The following is a 14,582-nucleotide window of genomic DNA, read 5'->3' as shown; positions in this document are numbered from 1 at the left end:
TTTCAAAATCCAAAGTGTACATTATATACAGACAATACGGTATATATATATTTCACAATTGTAGCGGGTTGTAGGGAAATATCATACCTCTAACAGGCTTGACATTCATTTGGGAAATAGGCACTTAAAATACATCCTCTGGAGATTCAAGTCACATCAGCAGCCTTTTTCTTCCTTACTTTGACTAGTTTTAAAAAAAAAAAAAAAAAAAAAAAGTGCAATTCCCTGATACCTGCCTACCAACACTGGTGTATGTGGTCTGGTGTGGTTCATCTCTGGCTAATGTTCGCCACAATCAGCTAGAAGACAAATCCACGTAACGACAACCCTCTCACAAAGAGGTATGTTGATCACAAAGCACTGTACCAGATTATTTATAGCACCATGCCGCGTTTCTCTGAGCTACGCTGTAGAGTTCATGTACAAAAAAGTCACAGGGGTGTTCTTTCAAGACCTTTCCTCGGTAACAAAAATGCACAAGGTTGTACCTTTGAGGCAAACCTGCAGCTGGGAAGTTTCACAAAAGGCATTCAAGATACAGTGAAACTCTCAGCTGTGTTTGAGGATTATTTACTGAGTCTTGATTAATGCAATTAACTCAAGGGAGAAATAAAAGAATATGGACCCCCTCCCCCCCACCCCGCAAATCTCCAATGGGATTTGGACACAGTAGCCGGCACTGTGCCTTCTAATGCAGCAAGAGAGGTGACAAATATTTACCAGGACATCTGCCAAATGCAAACACGTCTGCCAAAAGATGAACCTCATTTCATTAAAAAGCTTTCATAATTCATTATTTCTTTTCTGTAAACAGCCAACATATGTAAATGTTGAGCAATTTCAAGCAAGGAGAGCAGTAACAAATGATGAACTCTCAAAAAGTTCAAGTTCAAAAAAATTAAAAAGAAAAAGAATGGGGCTTATCATTCCGATATACTATGGATTAAGGGACCAAAATAAAGTTTAACAATAGATACATGTACTGTACATATTGTACATACCTTGAAAAAACTTTGTTAAAACTACTTGTGCTTTGCCTTTGGTTGCTATCCACAGCTTCATTTGTGTTTAGTGGAACTGATCTTATCAAGCTGCAAAACATACACAAATCACTTTTTTTTTTTTTATCTAGAAAATAAGACGTTTTCTGAACTAAAATCTTGGTGTTCAGATGTATGGAGATTCATTTCGTCTTTTTTTTTCCCCTCGTCTTTTACATGGAACTCGCCTTTTTACTGCTATCAAACAGCCAAGTTAGACAATATTTTCGCCTGGAATCCGGAAGAGGCTCAACGCTGTGGGTGAAAGGTCGCCATATGTCTCTGGGATTTGCAGCTAATTCTGAGAATTTAACACGTCGACGTTCGGATATGCTGCGCAGAGCCAGAGTAGATAAGTGAACCGCCAGTTTCCTCAGGAATCTTCGTCGTCGTCGTCCCCGGTGGCATTTTGCACGTTATGCAGGAACGCTTCCTTCTCTGTGGCCATGGGCTCTCCTTTTATTGTGCAGGTTGGCGTGTAGGTGCCGGACCTGTTCAACGCCGCCTCCGCACTGTTTCGAATGCCATAGCCGAAGTAGATGATGAAACCTGCGAAGGGTGTACAGATATTAATGCAAAGATAAATTCTTTTCAACAACGCAAGCACATACTGTTTGACATTGTTGGCCATAAAGTACCTAAGGCCATCCAGATGGCAAAGCGCAGCCAGGTTCCTTTGTCGAGCTGCATCATCAGGTACACATTAACAAACATACTAATGACTGGGACAAAGGGCAGCAGGGGAACCTGTGAGGAGAGAGTGCGCAAATTTAATGAGTTGTGACATTACAGCTTTGGAGACCAAGAAAAGACACACTCGAGAGTATAAAGTGATGGGCTGCATGGACCTTATGGGGGACGGTTGACTGGGTAATGTTGCAGGGAAATACCTCAGCCTGGGTCATTTGGTAAAGCGGGTGGGCTCGAGCAATGGACAGCTTCACATATGCGCCGAACGAATTTCAAAAGCCTGCCATGAATTCATGGTTGTTTCGTATTTTCGAAGCAGCCATTGGGTTCCATTCATTTCATTACGGCATGAAAATGTTTTGGTGCAGGTGCAAGGAGTCTGACTGCATTATGACGTGCTCACTAGGATGGCACACCAAATTCAAGAAGGTTTTAGGTTTAGTTTAGGTTTTAGGATGGGCAGTCATTTATCAGGTTAGGAGCATTAATAAAGTCTTTCGAGCGAATCCTCCTCCCTTTCGTTGTTTGCTCTGCTCTGTGTATTTTACAGTGTTTACAGTCCAGCTGCTAAACTACAATGAAATTGTTTGCTTTGAACTCTTTGGTGAAAGAACGCACACTACCTTGAAGGCAAGCTTTGCCTTGCTCTGTGGCTGTCGGCACATCACGAAGGTGAGAATCAAACAGACCACCATGATAATGCTGAGGACAGACACTGACCAGGGTGCCAGCCCTCCTTGAACGGCTACGACGCTGAAGACGCAAACCAAAACACCTGAATGGAAAAATAAAAACATTAAAAGAGAGAACGTCAGATGATGTGCTGCATCAGTAGCCAGGTGAATTAGTCGGGCACTTTCATCCAGTTTCCTCTGGGATCTGTGCGATCTCTCACCGAGTATACTGGTGCAAATGTTGACAGCAAAGCCAGACAGTGGGGAAGGCTCCGTGTTCGAAGGGAAGAGGAGGTTCTTGATGGTGAAGCGATCCTCTGGCTGTGGTAACATGTCGATGGTCCCCTCGTTATAAGACTCAGCAATTTCAGGTTCATCCTGAGTGTTGGCCATCTCATAGGCCACGCTTGGCTGTTCAGGCTGGTACCTTCAGACAGCAAACCAGACTATGAAACTGTAGAACTCCCAAAACTGCTGTAATCTGTGCTAAATGTGCGAGAAATGATTAGGATGATTCCTAACCTTAATTTACTGTGACATAAAATACACCAAATGCATAAAATACAAAAAAAGTGGCCTATATTTTGGGCTGACAAATCTTAGTAAGGCCGGAGGTCCGTAGCTTTGGTTGGTAGGAGCCTCCAAACTGTTATCTCATAAAAATTAAAATTACATTTAACTTTGATAAACTCTCAGTGTCTATTCTCATCCTGAAAGACTCCATGATCCCGGCTTTGAAGGCTGCTTTTGATATCTCCGAGGCGGCTTAGAGCAGTCATCTAGTAACAGATGGAAACTGAAACGAAGATTTGGACCGACTGGCCTGATTAGCCTCTGACCGGGGATTTCCCGTGAGGATGTACAAATATGGTGCTATCTAGCCTGGCAATCCTCTGAGAGTTCCGTCGACCTCGGGCCGGATGTGTAAGCTGAGAGACGAGGACTACCTGAGGACCAGCACGCAGGCGGCGACCAGAGTGTAGGCCAGCAAAGTGCCAATGGACATGAGGTCAACCAGGTCCTTCAAGTCAAACAGGAAAGCCATCACAGCTGCGAGTCACACAGGAGAAAAAAAACGCACATCAGCACGACGACAGACTTCTTCAAATGAATCCAACAGGTTAAAATTGCACAACGCACATTCACCACAATGTAATGGAGATATTTTTAGATTATTAAATATTTTTCTATCTTTAGAAAATCAATCATTTTCAAACAGCTCCGTTTACACAGTATTCACAACCCTATGTGATTTTACCACCGTCCTCCTCCCATAAGGGGGCACTGTTGCCTTTGGCCTCATCTCAGATACCTACCAGACATAAGCCCTGCCACCAACGTGGAGATGATGGGCGTCTTCCTCTCGCTGACACGTGCCAGAAACGAGAAGAGCAGACCATCGCAAGCCATAGCAAAGATAATGCGAGGGAGCGGAAACATGGAGCCAAGGAGACTAAGCCAAGGGTGAAGGAAGGAGGAGGAGGAGGAGGCAGAGATTTATAAGTGGAAGATATGTTTGTGAATGCTAGTTTCCTTAACAAGGCCTCATCTGCAGCCATTCTCAGCCCGACACCCCGATAAAAAACACAGCGTGATGTCCTCCAGATGTTTTGGTGTCACATTTTCAGATGGCAATAATTAAAGAAAATAATATTAGATTTGCAGCGCTATCTTTATGCTGTGTGACCATCTTGGTTTTGGCTGAGGGCTTGTGTTGAGGCCATGTGTATCAAGAGTGTTGAAGGGTTCTGACGGGAACCCCAACCAGTTAGTAGGTTTAGGAAGGCACCTCACCTGCCACAACACCCGATGTTACTGTAGCTGTTAGAGGGGTTTTGGTTCGTTGGCTGATTTTAGCCAAACATTTGAAGAGCAGGCCATCTTCTGCCATGGCCCAGATCACTCTGGGCATTGGGAACATGGAGCCTAGTAAACTAGTATGGGAGAGAGAGAAAAAAAAAAAGCATGCCGTGCAAGTGAAGGCACACAATTAGAACAGGGAACAGGTGTCCGGATAAATAAAATATTTGAAAAATGCCAAGAATAGACAGTAAATCGTTTTTTTATATAATTGCACATGCATTTTTAAATTGAACTCTATGTATATACACTGCATGGCCAAAAAGTATGTGAACGCCTGAACACGATATGCATGTGTGATTACTGAACATCGCATTTATTGTATTATAAACAGTAACTAACGTTACGTGATAAGGCCTTGGTTGGCTTTGTAATTCATCGCAAAGGCGCTACATGGGGCTGAGGTCAGGGCTCTCTGAAGGGCAAGTTCTTACACACTAAACGTGTCGTGTTGAAGCAGGAAAGGGACTTCCACAGACGGCTGCCGCAAAGTTGGATGCGCACTACTGTCTCAAATATTGTTCGCTGTAGCATTCTGATTTTCCGTCACTGGAAATAGGTGGCCCAAACCGCGAAGTAAGCCCAGACCAAAAGTAAATACAAATTAAACAGGAGCGTCCACATACTCCTGGCCAAACGATTATCCAAAGACAAAACACTGCCAGTTAGCTTAGGCTATAGTAATATTTAGTAAATATTCTTCACTTATTCATCTGCTGTAAAACAATATATACATAACTCACATGCAAAAATATCCACAATACGCATTTCTCAAAAACTATGTCCACATTTTTGGGGCTAAAATTAGTCCCAAAAAGACTAAAGCAATTGAGGCTGAATTAAAGATACCCTGTGGAGTTTTTGACCACTAGTAGCGCAATGGAACAATGTTTTAATGTAGAGCTTTGTTTGCTCTCATGCACGAGGACGCACATGCAATCCGGTGACACGATACGGATTCCTGCCAATGGCGTCACATTTTTTCCATTGATCTACAGGTGGTGGTACAGTAACGCATCAATGTGCCAGCAAAGGCACGGAGGAAGAAGACCGCGAGCATGTGAACGTGAATATAAACAATGCAAGGTTCCCCCAAAGAAAAAAAACAAACAAAAAAAAACAAAAAAAAAACAGCATTACAAATGTTTTATGATGAAGGAAATGTATTCAACATTTTTGTTAGACCTCAAGGACACACACAATGTGTTTAAGTGAGTAACACTGAATGTAAACAGAAACTTTGTTTGTTTACAAGAAAACTCCCCAGGGTACCATTAAGTAACAGTGGTAAATAGTATCAGTCATGAAAAACTGTTTCATAAAAATCTACTTTATAGAAATAATACACAAAATTCACTCTCAGTGGATCGGATCCAGAATCTGTCATCTGGTACACACGAAAACCCGTGAGGGGTTTTGCCACTAATTTTTTAATACGACAACTAGTTCATCCTAAGAACCAAATTAAACAGAGGAGAATATACTAAAATTTTACGCTCATGAATTATTCACTCCTCAAAGAGCATGCAGAACCATTAGCCCTCTACGACTTCTCGTGCTGAGAGGCAGTAGGAGAGTCTCTTACCTGGTCGACAGGGCACATAAAGAGCCAAGGGCCACTGCATAAGTGGCTCCGTCCCAGCCCACATACTTAAAGGCCACTGGCAGCGGGCTGTTCTTGTCCAGCATGTAGTAAGGCATCATCACAGTTAGGGCTGCGGACACGCCGAAGTACGCCACAAAGCAGATCAGGAGCGAGGCCACAATCCCAATAGGAATGGCCCTCTGGGGGTTCTTCACCTCTTCTCCTGTGGAGGAAACACAGCTGGAGATGTCAGAGGATGGGGCTCCTGTTCCTTGATTATCAGGTTAATGTATTTCCTCTCACCTGTAGTGGCAATGCAGTCAAAGCCTACAAAGGCATAAAAACAGGTGGCAGCACCAGAGAGGACTCCGGAAAAGCCAAAAGGCATGAAACCACCCTCACCGAGAGCTTCTTCTGATGGCAAGGAATCAGAGCCACTGGACAAGGAAGGGAGAAAACAGGTGATTGTTTGAAACGCAACTCTGGCAGGCCAATAGGCACAACATTTTGGGAATAAGCTCTTCATTTCACCCACTTAAGGCTAGAGTTTCTGGTGGCATTGAGGATTTCTTCAGGGTTCAAGTCCCAGTTTTTCAGGTTTCCTTTGACCAAGCCAGAGACGACCACAAACAGCAGCACCAGTACGTTGATGCAAGTGAATACTTTGTTTACCAAGGCTGACTCCTTTACTCCAAATATAAGCAGCCCTGCAAGCAGTTAAAAAAAAAAAAGGCAATGTGAAAGATGCACGCCTATAATGTAAAAAGAAATTTAAAAAAAAGCAAACAAAAAAACAGATATGTACAGGCTGTTCCTGACCTGTCAGAGTGATTATGATGAAGACAGCAAATATGTCTGGATATTCTGCCAGGATACCCGGGGCGTTCATAGTCATGTATCGTCTGCAGAATTCCTCGATGTGCCTTCCAATCAGCTCATCAAAGGTTGCGCTCCATGCTCTCGCCACACTTGAAGTTCCTGCGCAGGGGAAAGTAGTTATGTAAACTGAACAATAAATGGTGTGGCGGCCAACTCCTTTCCTTGCTTATTTAAAGCGTCTCACCAATGATATACGAGAGGATGAGGTTCCAGCCTGTGATAAAGGCCCACAGTTCTCCGACCGTCACATAGCTATAGAGGTAAGCCGAGCCAGTTTTGGGGACACGGGCTCCAAACTCGGCGTAGCACAGACCGGCCAGGACAGAAGCCAGGGCAGCAATGAGGAAGGAGAGGATGATGGCAGGTCCGGAGCTGTTTCGGGCTACGGCGCCAGCAAGCACGTAGACGCCAGCACCCAGCGTACTGCCAACACCCAGGGCCACCAGGTCAAACGTGTTGAGGCATCGAGACAAGCGGGACTCGTCTGCGTTACAGTCCACAACCTTCACCCGCAGGAGCTGCTTCCCGATGCCTTTTAATGCCGCCAGAATCATCCTGGCTGGCAGTCTGTAGCAAAGGCCCTACAGTAGATAATTTACCTGTTGACATAACAAGACAGGAATGAGAGAGCATTTAGATTAGTCTGCGTTTGTAAACGGACAAAGGAAACGAACCAAAAACTACGCTGCTGTTCCAGTTCCGTGTAACTTCTTGTTCAATGTGCTTCTAACTTGGATTTGATGCTCTAAGAAATAATAGCTTGGTTGATTAATACCAATCAATCTGTGATTTAAAAGTACTGATGTAGAAATCAGTATAAACCTGGTTCTATGAGCAGTTGGACAGTGTCACAAGACGAAAATAAAAATGAGAACATTACCACTGTAATACACAAGCCTGCTGGTCCTCATAAGGAAAATGTGACTTCATTCGCTTCATTCATGTGAGTAACACAAAGTCTTAATTCACAGAGGTAGAGTCTGGTGTTGCTGAGATTCAGACGGACACGATTCATAAACCATAGATTACACAACAAGCTTTTTAAAAATCGACCTCAGGACGCTCGGGAAATGACCTAACATATACGGGAGTGTTTGAGGTCTTCATACAAAAATAGTCGTTGTCTTAAGTGCGAGGACAGCAAGCCTGTTGACATCAGGAGAAATTATTAAGTATGAGTCAAAATTGTCCCACAGTTCTTTGGGCCTTGTCATACCCATAAAAAAAAAAAAGCAGACATTTTCTGAACAACATGATGGACAAAGAAGTTCAAACAGGTTATTTAAACGTTCATGGTACTTTAACATATATTTAAACGCGCAGGCTAAATGGGAAAGTGCTTGGATGTGCTGGAATAGCCGTGTCTGTATTGTTAGAACATACTATTACAAGTACATTCAGTACATACCAATATAATACAGTGCTACATACTATTAGTACTGACTATACCACACGAGTAACTTTGAACAAACATCTGTATCAACACAGACTCCGAGGTCAACCACAGCTTCCCACTGGACATGCATTCTACGTTTTAAAGTGGGATTTCTCAGTGCGCGATAAGTTGCTCTCTTGCTCAGTTACAATTATCCGTTATTAAGTCCCGCTGTTCCGGGTTTGGAATGACGACAGCGGGACATTTCAATTTCCTCCCGTAATCAGGAGCCTGCTTGAGATATGAAATGATTGCTGATTTTTTTCTTCTTCCATCAAATAGAAATGTGCCAAACACTCCAGATACTGTAGCGTGAAATAATACGTACCTGTCATGATTTTATATCTCACTGCTGATGAGAAAATACAGTATGGTACACCAAACCGTTATGTTGCCGATCATTTCTTAAGAGCATTATCTCTTAAATATATTTAACGGTGCGATATTTTTTATAAATACTGTGCGGGGGCAAAATCGTCGAAACCTCTTCTAAAAACAGCACAACACAGATGGATACAGATCTGCCCAGCAATAGAGACAAACACTCACTTTCACAGCACAATACAAAACAGGATCTTCTGCCTTCTGTCTTCTGAACTCAGTCACTCTTTCAAGTTTAGAAATCCACTCAACCACTTCCTCCGGAGTGTAGCTGTAGACTAATGCTTCGGATGAATGGGGCCGAGATAGACGTTTACCAGCGCTGGGCTGACACGTGACGCGGACGCCTCTCAGCGTACAAACCATTCAGGTGACTAGCTCACAAATAGAACGGTGACACATCACATGGCCTCAGGCCTCAGCAGCTGTGGTGACGGCCGTAATCCACCCGTGCGAGACTGACCGACTCTGACAGGCCGTATCGATTATCATCAAGTCTTCGATACGAGAGGGTCTGATTTGACTCTTCTACTCTTTCACAGGAGGAATACAGTCATTTTACAAACATACCTGGCAAAGACTTGGGAGGCTGATTATTAGTTTGGCCTGTATTAAGAATTATGATCAAATGAGACAATATTAAATCGTGCACTTGGATGCAGAGGGGTATTTCTACTATATATCAGGAAGTCTGGATTTGCATTGAATATTGTTCCAAAAGGAAACGAGAGTCAAGGGACTAAATGAGTCATAGTTGCGGTCGAACAGTTTTGTGCTGTCTCTCTAGGTTATGATGACCTGGCCCGATACTTCATTAGGCCAAAAGTTTGATTCGCCCAACTTGCGGAAGCCAAAACAAACCTTGTGCATGTTCGTAATGTGGAACTAGAGAGGGAAACCAAAGGAAAACCTGCATCTTGTGTACCTCTCACATCTGTCAAAAATATCAACAGCAGTAAGGGCATTGGGGGGGGGGGTCATCATACATTGCACAAAGGAGAACAATTTGTCACATCGCAAAAGGGGCGAGAACAGCCAGTGGTTCGGGACGCACCACAGACACAAACTGTAGCATGCCCATGATGTGCCGGGCAGGGGCTGAGCCAAAAAAGGAGAGTGGGCAGGAAAGCACCCTGCCCTCTTCTCAGCCAATCAATGAACTCACCTTCTGCTACTGACACACGGGGGGCATGTGGGTGAATTTGGAACAGCAGTCAGTCACATGCACTTCACTGTTTGGCAGCGGGCAAAACACTTTTGCCTGCCTTCAAATGTCTTTTATGTTGGCTGTGACATTGTTCATACGCATTAGGAGGTAAGTCACAGTCACAATAAGACCTCAAGCAGAACTTTAATTTAATATATAGAAAATACATGAGGTCAAATTTGAAATTAGCATGACCTCAATCCATCATCTCAGATGACGTAATATTATTTAAAAAAAACAAAAAACAAACAAGAAGGCTACAAAAAAGAAGAAAAAAATATTTTCATTGATTCTTTCATGGTAAATTAATGTCAAAGATAACATCACATTCTTAAACTATAATGACAAGCAGTAGAGCGCAGACCTCTGCCAAGGCCAATGTCAAACAACATACACCAGACTTCAGAGGAAAAGAAATTCTAGTTCAGGGTAAATGATCCAGATCTGCCCCACAAGATAAAAGGGCTCTTCCCTGGCCCGGGCCCCGTCCCCGCACCAAGTTTGGTAAAAAAAACGCTCTGTACTTTTTCATAATCCCGCTGACGAATAAACCAACAAGCCTCCCTGGTGGCGGTAAATATAGTTGCTGTGCCCTCAGTCGAGCATTGATACTGGACCTGCATGTCTATGTCGGCTGAATCCAAATGATGCTGCAAATGTTACATCCGTTACATACAAAAGACGGACACCTGCAGAACCAACTTCTGGGGAAACACGTCATCTAGATTTAAGTATAAAACTTGACATTTTTCTTACGTTACTTTGAGAAATGCTGCTGACTGCTGCCGTTCATTACAATTTTCCCCGCATGAAGATTTAAAAAAAAAAAGAAAAAAAAAGAAAAGACGACAGCAGAGAACCGATTTAGAAACCTCTAAGCTTCCACTTGGTATGCGGAGGGTATTTAGCAGCGCTACAAAAAGCCCACCTGCCCTTGTGGTGTGACTGGGGATGGAGCAAACAAAGTGCCATGTGAGGGCGACCATAAAAACAGACAGCCGACGCAAGCCAAACGAACTTTTCCTTCCAGGCATTGTGGCCTTAGTGGCACCTCTAAGGCCACAATGACCTTGTGACATCAAAGCTAGGAGGAGGACAAAACTAAACAAGGCCCACCCATCAGAAAAAGGAACAGCAGCCTCTACTCTTCTCTGAGTTCTGCTGAGATGTTCATACCCTCACAGGCGGAAGCCTCAAAGTGGGTCTTGGATATCAACGTTTATTGCCCTTGTGGAAGAAAACAACAACAACAACAACAAAATAATCAAAATGTAAGGCCTGATATCACTTAGACTTAAAATTAAAACAATCCTCAATCCTCCTTTTAATGATGCATACAGATAAATCTTCTGAATATCTCATGTACTGTAAGTGTGTATCGCTACATAGACAACTATATGTTACACAATTGATCGACTCTAGGCCCATTTCCTGCCTCTTGTCTATAGAAACGGTCACAGTTAAAGACCCTAAGTATCGGCACAGGAATATCTCCTTCAATCCTCGTGATGGCATCGTACGATAACTGCTGTTTACTATGTATAAGCTATAGAGCCCCCGCGCACACGCACGGAGCGGCCAACAATAGTATCATCCATGATGTAGACTGTGAGATGTGGACGCCCTGGTTCGAAGCCCGGTGCCGTGTCAAACGCGGCCCCCAGCTGACATGACCTCGCAGGCTTCCCACTGACTCGGTGTTTACACGCTCCACCTTCCTCCCGGGTTCGTACTCTGCGATTTTTAGGTTAAGTTCGAAATGTCGGGAGGAAACCAAAAAAGGCAGCGTTTTATTCCCCAAAACAGTTTCGACCCGCATCTCACAAACTATTTATTTACATACGCTAATATAAGTGCGGGAAGAGTGATAAGTGTCTGACCACCGGCTGGCACGATGCCTGTAATGTTGCTCTGAAATATCAGAAAAAGCGAATACTTTCGCATTTGACGGGTGGTCACCATGCTTCCTTGAAATGCACAAAAACGCCTGCTTGAACTCATTTGCGTACGTTTTGAGAAAACCGTTTCGCAGCCTAATTGGCTGACATGTCAGGAACATGTACGTTTTTTTTTCATCGCTTTTCAAACTTTTCTACAGACACAGTTGCTGTTAACTCCCAAAGTGAACTCAGCTGCAAACGAGCACCAGATAAACACTGATCACTACATAGTTCTAATACGCCCACAAACCTTTTTTTTTTTAAACTGTTTTATCAGTGATTAAAAATATCCCTCAGGACACTTCACAGCCTTATTCAAACTACTTTTTTTTAAATCGATACAGATCTGGTTTTTGAAGCCTGAAACCACTGCCAATATTTCCGGGTTGAAGGTGTCAATAGCCAATATACTGCTGCCCTTCTATGTAATTGCAACCATCACAAGATTTCGTTGTTTAGTCCACAAGCACAATCTGAAAGTGTTAAAGCTCAACCATAAACAGATTAGAGCACCTCCTCATTAAAGTGAATGCCAGTCAAATTCTTTGGCTCCTTGAGGAATGACACTCTGTACATACCCACTATGTCTCCCTTACTTCAGCCCAAACCTTATGGTTTACATTTTGAAGAGATCGACTGAGACGGTGCATTATGTAGCCAGCACAGTGCCCCCTTCTCTGCCGGACCGACAGAATTTATTTTTTTTTTTTTTATCTGTTTCAGCAAATTAGGTGAATTTCTGCAATGTGTGGGACTAACATAAAAACCACTGGAAGCTGAAAGAAAGAGAGAACAGTGATTGTGTTTTGTTTTTTTTTGTCTTCTTTAAAAAGGGACAGGTTCACATTTCGTCAACTTTCTTATCCTCCAAAGTTTACTGAAGATTTTCCCTCTGCTTCCAGTGTTTTCTTGCTGAGCTGCAGGTAGAGGGAGAGCGACGCAGTAAAAGATGCCAATCCCATTCGACTAACTCTTCTGAGGCCGAATATTTGCTCTGGCTTTACTTTGAAAATGTGTTTTTCCTCCGCACGTGACGAGGACTGTTTTGTGCCTCATCCCTTGCGCTGGAAATGCACTAGGAAGGGATCTGCTCCCGGCCAGCGTCGACCAGAGGAATGATCACAGACACCAACACCACTTTAAAACCTACACACGGGCATGCGAGTAGTAGCTTTGGGGCGGACGTGAAAAACACGCAAGCCAGAACTTTGACACCTCCCTGTCTAGACCACAAAGGAATCAAATCCATGTTAAAATAAAGCTGGCCTCTTTATTCTGAAACGACCCATAAGTCCACTTTGCTATTAATATTCTGATACTGTTCGACATAAGTACAATCTTTAAATCGATAGAAAAAAAAAATCTCTTTTTGTGAAACTCTGAGTTTTTATTTAAACGTTTAGTTTTAACTCTGCATGACTAATACTTAACTTGATCACTATTTACACAGGGTTTGTTTACAGAGGTTTCGAAACATACAAAATTGGGCCAAAATGCAGACAAACAATAAGGAAAAAAGTGGGTCTCTGCATGAAAAATGGATCAAAAAGATATTTTGAGCGCATATAAAGTATTAAATGTATAGAAGACGCTCACAGCTTCACCTACAGTCAAACTACAGTCTCTGGGTTCAAGGCACATGTTTGCGCTGAGTCTTCGCTGTCTACCCGCATCCACGCCGCGATCAGCTCTGCGTCATAAACAACGAACGAAACACGTCTCTGAGTCACATAGCAACAGTGGAAGCGGGCGCGAAGCTTCGTGTGTTTACAGTGCGGGCTCCGTGCGGCGGGAACACTGCACTACCGAAACTGCATGGCGCTATAAAAGGCGACGTTTCTCCCCACGCTCAGACTCGCCATTTGGAAACCGGAAACATCCGCGCAAAAAGCGCTTCGGACTCCCTTCCGACAGAGGATCATTAGTGGAGGGGGGGGGGTTGTTTTTTTTTTGTTTTTTCGCCCCGCACTCGGCTACTTTCATGTCTGCTGGCACGGAGGGGGGGGGGGGGGGAGAAAGTACAGTAGCTCGCTCTCCGACGCCCTCAAGTTGTGTTGCATCAGCCGGATGATTCCTTCTTCCTCTCGGACCATGTGCGCCGCTTCCTCGTGGACCGCTGCGGAAAACGCATGGCTCAGAGGCAACCACGCTGTCGCTTTTTTTGTTTTTTGGGTTTTTTCTTGTTTGTTTGTTTGGTTGCTTGCTTCTTTTTTTTTTGCATTCCCCGCCGCTCCTTTTGACAAACAGCCAGAGCCTTACAACTGCAACGGCTCTTCAGAGTCATCTTTCACTTCAGAATAAAAGAGTCTAATCATTAAAAGTTGAAAGCGTCTTACCGTCTTTTAAGAGGACGCCAAGCACAAAAGGCTGCTGCCACGGTTTGCGGGACTCAACTCCTGGCACTAGTGGCATGAAACGCTTTCATCAGCCTGACACTTTCGGCAGATGGCGTGTTGGGAAGCACACGCAAACGCACACGCGCGTAAGGAGGTGTAGCCCTCGCATTGATTTCGGGAACTCCGCCCAGCCGTCTGCGGCTCCACCCGACTATTAGAACAATATCAGATTATTAATCTTCCCTTTTCTGCAGAGACCGCCCCCCCCCTCCCCCTTGCAACCACCCGGTGGCGCTCTTTACCAGCTAATGCCCCTCCAGCTCCTCCTGCGCGTCTCCGTGCGGCCCTCCTGGGCGGCGATGGGACCCGGCGACACGCCCTGTAGCCATGTCTCTAACTTTAAATTTCGGCTCTACGTCCTTACACGTGTGTTGAAGCACCCCCCCTCCTCCGGTCACCGCTGGCTGCTCAGCGGAGGCCACGCCGGTCAGGGCTGGTGACGGACTAGATCAGTCACTGTCAGGGCCTTGTTGAAAACTCAACGGCGGAGGTTGT

At 44.2% G+C, this 14,582-nt stretch overlaps 1 protein-coding gene across 3 annotated transcripts; it reads right to left on the bottom strand.

Moving 5' to 3' along the window:
* Window positions 1-1,193: 1,193 nt before the first annotated feature.
* LOC120791937 (high affinity cationic amino acid transporter 1-like) lies at window positions 1,194-14,161 on the bottom strand. Of its 3 annotated transcripts, none has more exons than XM_040130807.1 (12): window positions 14,028-14,161; window positions 6,913-7,327; window positions 6,669-6,827; window positions 6,385-6,556; window positions 6,153-6,286; window positions 5,850-6,072; window positions 4,199-4,338; window positions 3,352-3,454; window positions 2,626-2,831; window positions 2,354-2,505; window positions 1,679-1,787; window positions 1,194-1,589 (listed from the first exon to the last, which is right to left on the bottom strand). In XM_040130807.1, exons 2-12 carry the CDS (start codon window positions 7,280-7,282, stop codon window positions 1,414-1,416), a joined length of 1,944 nt encoding a protein of 647 aa, XP_039986741.1. In that variant the 5' UTR covers window positions 7,283-7,327; window positions 14,028-14,161; the 3' UTR covers window positions 1,194-1,413. The 3 variants fall into 3 exon arrangements, with proteins under 3 accessions (XP_039986741.1, XP_039986742.1, XP_039986743.1); XM_040130808.1 differs by lacking the exon at window positions 14,028-14,161 and adding an exon at window positions 10,868-11,207; XM_040130809.1 differs by lacking the exon at window positions 14,028-14,161 and adding an exon at window positions 8,713-8,760.
* Window positions 14,162-14,582: the final 421 nt, after the last annotated feature.

This window comes from Xiphias gladius, chromosome 7 (genome assembly GCF_016859285.1).
Source record: "Xiphias gladius isolate SHS-SW01 ecotype Sanya breed wild chromosome 7, ASM1685928v1, whole genome shotgun sequence".
Classification (NCBI taxonomy): domain Eukaryota; kingdom Metazoa; phylum Chordata; class Actinopteri; order Istiophoriformes; family Xiphiidae; genus Xiphias; species Xiphias gladius.
The sequence above is the reverse complement of the archived record's forward strand: the minus strand, read 5'-3'. Positions and strand labels throughout refer to the sequence as shown.